Genomic DNA, 11,336 nt, shown 5'->3' on the forward strand with positions numbered 1-11,336 from the left:
CGACAGACATGACCTGTATTGATTAGGCTTGAGCAGAGGTGTTGGACAAGATGTAGAGGACCAAATGACCTTAAAGGAAAAACGTTGATTACTAGTGCCATGACGAGCTGAAAGAACAAACGTTTTTGTGTATTGTGTAGATGTTAGCATAGTGCTTTACGGAAAGAAGTACTTACACATTGACGTCGAAGTCGGTGTGGTTGGACGCCCAGTAGAGCAGCTGGAGGGCCGGCACTTCTTGCAGATGTTCTCCGCTCACCACAGGCGATCCCAGAGACGCGGGGAACACAAAGATGTCATAGTTATCACTGAACCAGATCGGGTACGTCAGGTTGAGCTTCCCGCTCACAACATCGGGCACGTACGGTGCCAGCTTCACGATCGGGTTCCTCAGACACTTGCCCTCCCAGCGGGCGCACAGGTCCTCGAACGTCCAGTCGCGCTCGCCGTTACTGATTGTGACGTTGGACACGATGGAATCCAGGCGGACAATCTCGTCAAATACCTCCGGTCGTATGAGCGTTCCGTCGTCAGTGGCGGTGATGAGCAGGCGCACAAACTTCCCCAGATCGGTCATCCGGCTGGGGTTGAAGCGCGTGAAGTTATCCGGGAAGAACTCCTTGACGATGGCGCGCTCCTGCTTTGCGCGTCCGGTGACCGGCGAGAACAGGTACTCGGGGTCATCCTCGTAGTAGATGCGCTGCGACCCGGTGGCGGCCAGCAGCGTCAAGAAGAATGGGATGATGATGAAGTAGCTCGGGTGTTCGCCGACCTTGTGGCCGAGCTTTTTGAACCAGTTGGTCAGCAGCCTGTCCACGATCTTGAATTTGTCGCTGCACTTCATGGTGACGGCAGAGTGGGCCTCGAGCGCCTGCAGGACAGACAGGTGCAAGTCAGAACAGGCCGGAAGCTGGTGAGGACGGAGCTAGCATAGGCGGTGTTTAGGACTCATCAGAGAGCGAGGGCCAGAATAAACGGTTGGCTTTGCATTGTCATTAGTCTTTATATAATTAAGGCCTGATCATACCGTGCACGGGGAGCTTTTCATCAGAGGAAGATGGTTCATCTTGGCTACGTTACATGCATACCATGACTGGAATTAATTACCTACATGTGAGATTTGTAATGCACGCAGCATTGATCGAAAATGTTTCCGGGGTTCAACCGAACGAGTCGAAATACCACCAACTTCCCTCACTCAGCGTTTTACCCATCCATCAAACCACACTGCCAGCTGTGTAGGGTGCCGTTATGTGGGCGCGGCTACGTGTGTACGTCTCAGGAGCATCGTCTATCATCGCCCATTGGTGCCCGGGGGGGGGGGGGGGCAGCTGGGCGCGCCCAGGTGCTGACACCCAGCGGTGAAGGGCGCCATGAGAAATGGCCCTCCTGAACTGACAGCCACTCGTCTTACGCCGCCTCTCCGCCGACCTGGCGAGGCGGCGGCCCTCACCGACCCGTCGCCCTCGCGCCGTCTCACGACCGGCCCTCGTGCGAGGGCCGATCGCATCGAGACGGCGCCGGCGGCGGCGACCGGCGTACCCGACTAATGACCGGCCGGCCGGGCCGCCGGCTGCAGACGCCCGGTCGCCGATCGGGCCGCGCCGGCCCCGACTGGCCAAGGCCAGACTCGCTGTTCGGCCAGACCTTCGAGCCCTGTCCCCGCACCGCCGCCGCCGCCGCCGCCGCCGCAGCCGCCCGCCGCCCGCCGCCGCTTCAAGGTTCACCCACATCGCATGCACGTGCGTGGAATGCCAGATGTCGGATGCTGCGTGGCTCGCTGCAGGCGCCGCCCAAGGACTTCATCGTCCGGTGAGCCGAGAAAAGGACCTCCCTAGGCTCCCGCTGCACGGTTCTCGGAATAGCCCCGGGGCTGGTTTAGCCAACTTATTCCAAGTCTTATGGGCGTGCCTGCCCCGGGTGCCCTTCCTTCAAACTGCCAGCCTGCTGGGAGGTAATCACCCACGAGCTCAGGCGGCAATTAGCCAAGCACCACTGCTGCAAGAGGGCCAGACTGCGCGGCGCCAAGGGGGTGAAACTGGCGCTGCTGGAGCTCCCATGGTCGTTGCGTGCGTTCAACGCCAGCGCCGTCGCCGCTGCTGCGGGGATAGTATAGTGGCGCTACGCAGGATGCTATGGACATCGTGGAGCCTCCAACCTAATTTCGGCTTCTTTTCTCTACCACGAGCGTGACACAAACAGACAGGGTGGTCGGTGGGCCGTGAAGGGACTGCCCTCAGGCCGTTCGGGCCTCCCGTGCGTCACTGGCCGCCAGGCGGTCCCACAATCCGACCCACGGTGGTGGATGTGAGTCAGAGCGAAAGTCAGTCGACATGCCCCTGGGGTACAGCCAGCAGGATTGCCAGTATGTACCACATAATGCTTCATAACAACGCATGGAAAATCAAACTCACTGAGTGCTTTTCATCACAGCGCGAAGACCACTCGTGCCAAGAAAGACGTTCTCCGTTAAGCGAAAGGGAAGAGAAGGGGTCTGCTGCATACTGCACAGCTGATGCCTCAGCTACCCCTGAACATCATCCCGGTGGTCATCTGTCCCGCCACCTGGCCACCGAGTCGTGTTCTGAGAAAGTGCTCACTGCTCACGGTACCGGAACTGGATAGGCTGAAGGGCGACAGTGCTCGACGCACTCGGCCGAACAACTGGAACACTGGTCTGCCTCGATCGGCTTCTGTATTGTTCTCGTCATGGCGGCGCATCATGGACTGGCTCACATATGCTGTCGAATGTGCCAAGTGCCAAAACGAGTGCTTATTCTGGTAGTAAACGTACTTTTGTTGCCACATCATAGGTTCCTCCAAGCTCGTGGACGCTTCATCTGCTGTTCTTTCTACTTTACTTCTCTCTCTCTCTCTCTCTCTCTCTCTCTCTCTCTCTCTCTCTCTCTCTCTCTCTCTCTCTCTCTCTCTCTCTCTCTCTCTCTCTCTCTCTCTCTCTCTCTCTCTCTCTCTCTCTCTCTCTCTCTCTCTCTCTCTCTCTCTCTCTCTCTCTCTCTCTCTCTCTCTCTCTCTCTCTCTCTCTCTCTCTCTCTCTCTCTCTCTCTCTCTCTCTCTCTCTCTCTCTCTCTCTCTCTCTCTCTCTCTCTCTCTCTCTCTCTCTCTCTCTCTCTCTCTCTCTCTCTCTCTCTCTCTCTCTCTCTCTCTCTCTCTCTCTCTCTCTCTCTCTCTCTCTCTCTCTCTCTCTCTCTCTCTCTCTCTCTCTCTCTCTCTCTCTCTCTCTCTCTCTCTCTCTCTCTCTCTCTCTCTCTCTCTCTCTCTCTCTCTCTCTCTCTCTCTCTCTCTCTCTCTCTCTCTCTCTCTCTCTCTCTCTCTCTCTCTCTCTCTCTCTCTCTCTCTCTCTCTCTCTCTCTCTCTCTCTCTCTCTCTCTCTCTCTCTCTCTCTCTCTCTCTCTCTCTCTCTCTCTCTCTCTCTCTCTCTCTCTCTCTCTCTCTCTCTCTCTCTCTCTCTCTCTCTCTCTCTCTCTCTCTCTCTGTCTCTCTCTCTCTCTCTGTCTCTCTCCCTCTCTCTGTCTCTCTCCCTCTCTCTGTCTCTCTCCCTCTCTCTGTCTCTCTCTCTCTCTCTCTCTCTCTCTGTCTCTCTCTCTCTCTCTCTCTCTCTCTGTCTCTCTCTCTCTCTCTCTCTCTGTCTCTCTCCCTCTCTCTCTCTCTCGCCCCACGTGCCTCATACGAGCAATCTCGTAGCGTGGTCTGCCTCAGGGCAACGCTACCACCTGACGTAACACCTCTCCCCAGCCCTCACACTTTCTGACGTAACGGTCCACATACGCGTGTCGCTGTCGGGACTCACTCCCAACCAAGGCCCAGTTCAGATCCGACGCGTTGGTAGGACGCATACTGATCAGTTCTGACGCCAGCCTATCGGTTCGTCGTCTGACGGTCGGGGCGCAGTGTGAAACAGCGGCAGTGTTGAGCAACGTCCGGTGCGTATACGGTCGGGTGGCGATGATATAGAAAGGACCGGGGCGGGGAGGAGGGATGGTAGGTGGACGTGCAGGCACGATCGGCTTGTCCGGTGGCCCTCAGACCCCTCTTTGAAGACCCCTCGCAGAGTTCTTCCAGGCCTCCCCGGACCCCCGCACTTGCGGTTTGTCCACTGTTCGGTTGATCGACTCGCAGCCCTTTCGAGGTCACGGCTCCGGGATCAAGGGTGACATCGGAGGCCGGAGGCGCCTGGCGTGACGTGTCACGTGACCGATGCATCACGCCACGTGACCCTCGCCTGAGGCGGCCAGGATGCAGCTATTCGGTGTCACGTGACACCTGGTAAGGTGCCCCGTCGCCGTCCGATGCTGCCTGGCCTTGACATACCTGCAGGGTACGCCGGTGTTGTATCACCATCCGGTCCGTCACCGACGTCCGCTCAGGAGTTGGATGGGTTCCGGAAAATTGCCATTGTGCAATGTACCCTTTAGTAAGGTATTCGCGTGATGCATGTACCTCGTAAGTATTCATCTTAGGAAATCGACCTACGCACAGATACATATATTATGCATGCACACTTTTTACGTAACCGTTTGTTGAAATTCACTCTCAGTCGTAGGGGTTCGCCATGTCTGCGAAGAACAGGGACCACCCACCGCACCTACGCAGTCTTTGCCGTTATGCTCATGCCAAATCGAGACATATCTGCCCAGAACGATGGAGTGACATGGATTTCATATACCGTCTGCCTTTGGCCGATTGCGCAATGAAACCCGCGAAGCCACCAGCTGGCGTCATACGATCCGCAGTTCAGAGTCGTAGAAAAAAAAAACTAGCCAACCCATTCGGCTCATTTTGACATTGCTACGGACGGACGAATGCATCTTAGAATGATGCAGTCTAAGTTGATTTGTGTAAATTACAGGCTGTTCCCGACGGAAGTCAATACGTTTCCTGTCTAAAACTAATCTGCTGCAACCACTTGGATACATTGAAATCAATAGGGACATTGAGTGAGTTGTCAAACTTAATGGAGCCAGACGTGATCTGAGCAGTGATCACGTACTGAAGAAGACTCCCAAAGTTCGTTCACTGGCACCACTTCACTTGGTGAACAGTCATTGGTACCCACCTTCACTGTTCATTGGGCATTCAAGACAGAATACACCGGAGGCGATTTGGTTCCACCCCTCCCGCAGACACTCGAGGTGCGAACCGGAGCTGACAGCGTGCGTAAGCGAAATTCCGAGGAGAGAGTGTATCGAAAGGTGTGGGGGGAGGGGGTCCAGTCGTGACTTCCGAGATGTTGAGTAACTGTCTGGAGGGTGGGGGGGGGGGGGTCGCCGGAGGGGGTGGGGAACCGGGAACCGAGAGCACACGTGAGGGGGCAGTGACCGGCATTAAATGGCGACGATGACGGGTAGGTTTTATTCAATGGGACAGCAGGCTGCTGGACGCACGTCCGGTCATTGTCGCCACTGGAGAACGGAGATGTGAACGAAACGAAAGCACTCTTGACAGATACCGGTAATCCCGTTTTCACTTTCGCCTAACGCTGGACAATAGTTGGAGGAATGTTCCTAATTAAAACGGGGCGAATGTCACACGTTAACCCAGTAATTGTAAAGGTGTGGTTACAACTAACATGCGCCTGGGTCCTGTTCAAATAAGATTATCGACATGATTAAGACAACACAAAGAATGAAAAGGCATGGATATTATTGTATATGTGTGTAGTCGTTGACTTCTCCTCATCACTCATCAGTGTAGTCTATGGTGTAACATAAGCTAGATAAACTATATCTGAGCAGTACTTTACTTTGGCATAAACATGGGCTTCAGGCGATCGTAACCAGTCCTGTGAGAAAGATACCTATTGCAGCTGCATGAAAATGTTCCCTGTCGTAATCAAAACTAAAGGCCCTTGCAGGGCTGGTGCTTAAAATATTAAACACTTGCTCAACATTTAAATCGGTCTGTCGCAACAGCCTTCAAGGCTATGCAATGTAATGTTTGATCTCTGAGATAGACTTCATATCAAGGGGGAGGATTTATCCATTGCATTGCTGAAAACGAACGATTGTGAGCATATCATTTCCATGGTCACTAGACTCGGCGTATTTCATCCTCTAGTTCATTCTTAAATTAAATGCTTATATCTTATATTAAATGCCGTGCGCGGCTATGTGCGCACGTTAAACTTTGGACTCTAAATTCTGCCATAGAACTGGAATGGCGCGATCGGAGGGTAGAGGGCAGGGTCACCGCAACAAGCTTCGCTTAGCGGTGGCTCTGTCCTTGTGAATCCTTCCCATCAAAAGGTTCGAACCAAATTTATAATAAAAAATAATAATAATAAGTGCAGTCTCATCCGTTACTTTTACTCGCTAGGCTATCACAACTGAGAGCAATAAAGCCGACGGATAAAGTTGCCATTCACATGCTGGTTTTATTTTAACAGGGTTCTCCATGTCCATGTTTCCATTCCTCTTGAAATGAAGCGGTTCTCGAAATGCTGAAATGTATCGTCATGATCCGAACAGCACCTGCTCGGTGAAAGTGCAATGCATATTGGCTTTTATATCCTTTAATGTTAACAGCCGTAGCGTTGTGTATCTAAACGCCCATTCTGCTTGACTTGGAAAGCTCCGTTGCATACAATAAGATTGTTTAGCAAGAATTTATGAATTATGGAGTAAATGGATTTAGGTATAATCACTTATGATGACCTTTGTCAACGCTTGAACTGGTGGGGGTGCGAAACTATGAATAGACTCCCTCGTTTAGTTGACCAGTGGGTGCGCGCCAGGCTATCCTCGAATATCAGCTAAAAGACGCATACATCCGCGTGCGATGTAGAGCAAGCCTCATCCACCTGCTGGGAGCTTTGACACCCACGTTGGGCATATGCCAAAGATTTCTATGGCTGTACGGCGCTCGCCTATCATGGCAACACTAAAAAGCCTCAGTGAGGCGCGAGCGTTGACCCATGGCGGCGTAGTTATTTTGATCCAGCGCTCATGAAGCTGCGTAACGGTCCACAGCGTGGCGGCTGAAGAGAGTCTGTGAGAGGCCGACAATGGAGACAGTGACTGGCGCTTTCTCGACAAACCGTGCGCCTGCTGACGAATGCCTCTCGACTGGGTCACTGGGACTTGTGTTCTAAGGTCTGCAAAGCACGGCCGACGGCGGCTGAAACGAATTTTCGCATCCCGGCCATGGATATACCTACCTTACGAGATTTAGCCAGCGAGAAGCTCCCGACGGTCAACAGATAAATAACGGTCCTTCGTCCCGAAATTCGATATCTGTTATGTGCTTCATTCCAACTGGGTTTAGATGATATCCTGCACCTGAGGCCATTAGGGCCAGTGGGTCAACGCAACAACAAGTTCAACTTATAATCTGAGCACCACGCCTGCGCGTACGCATTTCTCGTGTTTCTCCAGATATGGGCCTGGATTATCAGATGTCCTGAGCTGTGGTGGCCCACTTACATCGGCTGATCTTGTTGTGGAAGCTGTGGGAGATATGAGTCCCTGGTAGTCGGTATAAGAGTCTGGGGGCACGAAATAGAGCAACATAACTTATCCATTGTGCGTCCAAAGTTTGGGAATGCGTTTTGTTTGATGCCATAACTTATGAGACTGGCCGTTCAAAATCAACGCCCTGCCAAATCTGATCTCTCGTACAACAAACAGACGAGGGAGGCCTTCGTGATTCGAGCGGCTGGACTCGCCTCTGCGCTGGTAATCAAATGCGCCCCATGAGGAGTTGTGAAATAGCGTCTGGTTGTGCACCTCTCTTACATGCGATGTCCCCAACACATGCGGCCTTGTCTCGGCGTGTAGGGCCGCGTGGCGCACGTGTATTTCATGCAATCGTTTCACTACATGACACTCTAAACGGTACTGGTGGCGGCTCTGTAAGATTGATGGCCACTCGCCGTGCAGAACGGGAACGGTCGCCGAAAGTCTGAACAAAGCTGTCGCCCAGCACCATCCTTTTGTCATCGCCATTTCTACGTCACTGGCGCCGACATTGCGTCCAGTGATTGGCTGTTTACGGTGTGAGCTCCAGTGACGTCAGCTGTGTCAGGACTGGGGCCGATTGGCAAACAGCTAGCCATGACGCAAGTGCTGATGCTCCAGTGATCCTTGGTGACTGGTGACGCCTCGTATCACCACTACACACCGCGCATCGTGACGTGACATATCATTGCCGGTACGCGTCACGTCCGACGTGCGTTACCGTCGAGACCGACGGCAGATAGAGCTCGACGCGGTGGGTGTGACAGACGGCCGAAAGGCGCGGCGGGAGTTGCGTAAGCGACGTTTGACCTTAGGTGGCGGTTGAGCGTGTGCGGCTGGTTCTGGGTGCCAGACCGGGCGCCTCGTCCCGCGGCGGTTGGTACCGGTGTGCCCACCACGCCCTGCGCTCGAGGTGTGGCCAGCGCCGCCCCAGGCCCGGCCAGCCGTGGGCACGGGCCGGCCAGGGCCAGCGCCGCCGACCGCTGACATAACTGACGCCGTTGCAACATGCAGTCCACACTCAGCCACCGGAACAGAGCTCGACTGGGAGCTGCGCGGCGCCCCTGGCTGCGGGGTCTGTCCTGTGTCACCGATTTAGAAAGCACCCGTCTTACTCTGGCGCCGCTCTGGAAGTCATGGCGATTTTAGCCAGTTGAATATATCACGAATGGCTCAAGGTGTTATCAGTAAAATATTCCCCTGACATTGTCCTTATTCAATCCTTCATGCCTCTCCCCAGTACCATCTCGGCAGCCTCCCCGCTCTCTGTTTCTTCCTCCGCCTCTGCGCCAACCAACGCCGAGACCCTGACCAACTTGAAGACGACACAACCAACCCGCGCCGTTTACACATGGCAGCAGCCGGTGCTCGATTCAAATTCAGCAAGGCCAGGGTCCACCCTCGTCAGATCGATCAGCCTCAGCCGCCGCCAAAACCCACAGCGCGGCGGGCGCGGCTGCGGCGCGCGAGCGCTGGCGGGCGGGCCTCACCGGCGGCAAGTTACTGACCTATTTACAGTCGGAGTCGCCGAGCGCGGCGCGCCGAGGCGGCTCAGCGGCGCGCGGGCCCGGAGACCATGCATGCTAAGTGGGCTACGAATAGACCGCCGGCCGGCATCGGCATAGGTAGCATGGAAATCTCTGGTGATACTGGATCCGAGCAGTTTACCGAGATCGTGGATTTGATCTTTGAAGATCGGGTAGCCCGTGCTTGGTGAACTTTGAAGGGCGTTTATGACGATCTGGGTTACAATGAGACCGGTGTTTTAGGGAGTGGGGTGGTTATGCACCCTACAGCCTCAGATGTTTGTAATCCGCTGCGAACCCCGCGACCCAGCGCCACAAAGGGCCATCAAATGCCGATGGCTCGGCGAACTGAGCACGGGGCAGGCTCCACGTGCCGGTCGAGCGGAGCCCGCTCGGGTGACCGTGGCCGCCGCACTGTCTGAGCTCGCCCGAGCGGGCCGCTCGTGCGACTCTCTGCCTGCCTCTACCTCACGAGCAGGCACGATTTCTCCTCTGCTCGGCGCAGCGCCGTGGTGCGGGTGGCCGCTCGCGACCGGTGGGGGCGGTAGCGCCGGTTCCCGGCGGCTTTCGGAGCGCTCTCGGCGCCGGCTGGCTCCGCGCCGTGGGCCCGTGACCCCTCTGCGGCGAGAGCGAAAGGCGGCCGACCGGTCAGCTCGGAGCCGTGCGCCGCCGCCGCCGTCCTGGCCGCCCGGTGCTGCGGTCCCCGCCAAGGTGACGGATTGCCCCACACGGCAGCGTAATTGGCCGGTCCGGAGCCCGGGCGTGACCGTGGCCGGATCGCCACATCTCAAGCCAGACAGCTGGACCGGTCGACCTAACTCCGGGCCGGAGCGCCGGCAGCTCAGAGGTCGACATGGCCGGCCAGTATGGAAATGTCGACAATTAATGCGACAGCAAACTGCTTCAGACCAGTTCACAGGCGGCTCATGGTATGTCAGGCAAAGCAAAATAGTAACGGTTCCATGCGGGGCGTAGAAATATCAGATTTCTGCCACAATCCAACATACACGTGAAGATCTAACTTAGAACCCTACCAACGAATGGCACCGTATTTAATGGCGGCCCAGTGGCCTCGATAATACCAGGGTCGAGAGCGCCGGACCGCTCCAGCCGAAATATGTGAGCCAACGGCGGCACCGGAGCGTAGCCGTGAATGGACCAGTGGGCAGGATCGCTGGAGCGGCACCTAAAAATCGTCCGTGGATTCACGCAGAAATCTAAGACTCAGTCGTTGGAGTCGGAGTCGCCTGGTGCGAGTCGGAGTCAGCGGGACCCGCCCTGCCGACTCCACAGGGCCTCAGGGGCTGCCCATGGCACACAGCCGGGAGAATTGCACGGCATGGCGGCGCCGCTCCCTCGTCAGTAGTTGTGCAAGCGAGTGATGAAAACGGCTCCTCCAGCTGCCCGTCGCTGGCCCCGCTCTCTCTCTCTCTCTCCCCGCGGTGGGACGAGCGGTCCGCGGCGCCGACCGACCCCACACCGTTATATCCCACCGCTCTGCGTGCTCAGAGGTCGACACCTACCTGTCTGCAGGTCCGGTCTGCTGCAGGCGCGGTCGGCAGAGGCGACACTCACTGCGCGGCACGTGCTGCCGTGATCGGCGCGACTCGACGAGTGAACGCCGTCGCCGCCGCTGCGCCGACCGCCTCGCGCGCCGACAGTCGCTCCGCCGCCGCCGCGCATGCGCCCAGAGGGTGCTGGAAGGAGGAGGAGCAGGAGGTGGAGGAGCAGGGGCAAGGTGGGGTTTCCGGGTCGGACCTCCGGCTACGAGAGAAGGATGTGTGAGTCACGTTCTATCAGGTCCCGCGATCAAAATTTCCAGGTATTTTGAATGTTCAACTTCTTGCGCAACAAAAGTAGGGGTGAGGGTCAAACTGGCCGAAATGGGGAGCCACTATACCTGAATAGGTATGTTTATTTTTTCTTGCTTACGTTTCGACATCCGTTGGTGTTTACTTCTAAGTTTATTTTTAGGTATTTACCTATATCTAGAAGGCTTACGAAATTGTACCGAGGACCCAGGTCAAATCCATAGAGCCTTTGAAAAGCACCATCTCCCATTTCTTGCGTATCACACTCTAACCAAGCTGCTTTGAGTATTGGTGACAAATTATCGATTAACTACTCATAAACCTACGTCAAAAGTGAAATGAGTGTAAACAGGTTGATTAAACCTAAATCGATATGATTTACACTCCAAGCATCAATTAACCAAAAATAGAATAAACTAAACGCCGGCAAGGAAATTGCGAACGTAAATATAAAAGCATTTAAGTTCCCCACGCGTAAATAGCTCATCCTTTGCATTAGTATCTCCGTTCCAAGTGGGAGCTCAGAA

At 55.2% G+C, this 11,336-nt stretch overlaps 1 protein-coding gene across 1 annotated transcript in view; it reads right to left on the bottom strand.

The window, feature by feature from the left end:
* The window catches only part of LOC122367121 (patched domain-containing protein 3-like), a 58,839-nt gene extending 48,143 nt beyond the window's left edge, over positions 1–10,696 (bottom strand). The window contains exons 1-2 of the mRNA XM_043339937.1: positions 10,522–10,696; positions 177–871 (exon numbers count right to left, since the gene is read on the bottom strand). Coding sequence (XP_043195872.1) covers positions 177–844 — 668 coding nt within the window. The 5' untranslated portion in view covers positions 845–871; positions 10,522–10,696. The remainder of the gene's footprint in view (positions 1–176; positions 872–10,521) is intronic.
* Positions 10,697–11,336: the final 640 nt, after the last annotated feature.

The sequence above is a fragment of the Amphibalanus amphitrite genome, unplaced genomic scaffold, assembly GCF_019059575.1.
Source record: "Amphibalanus amphitrite isolate SeventyFive unplaced genomic scaffold, NRLGWU_Aamphi_draft 000852F_arrow, whole genome shotgun sequence".
NCBI lineage: Eukaryota > Metazoa > Arthropoda > Thecostraca > Balanomorpha > Balanidae > Amphibalanus > Amphibalanus amphitrite.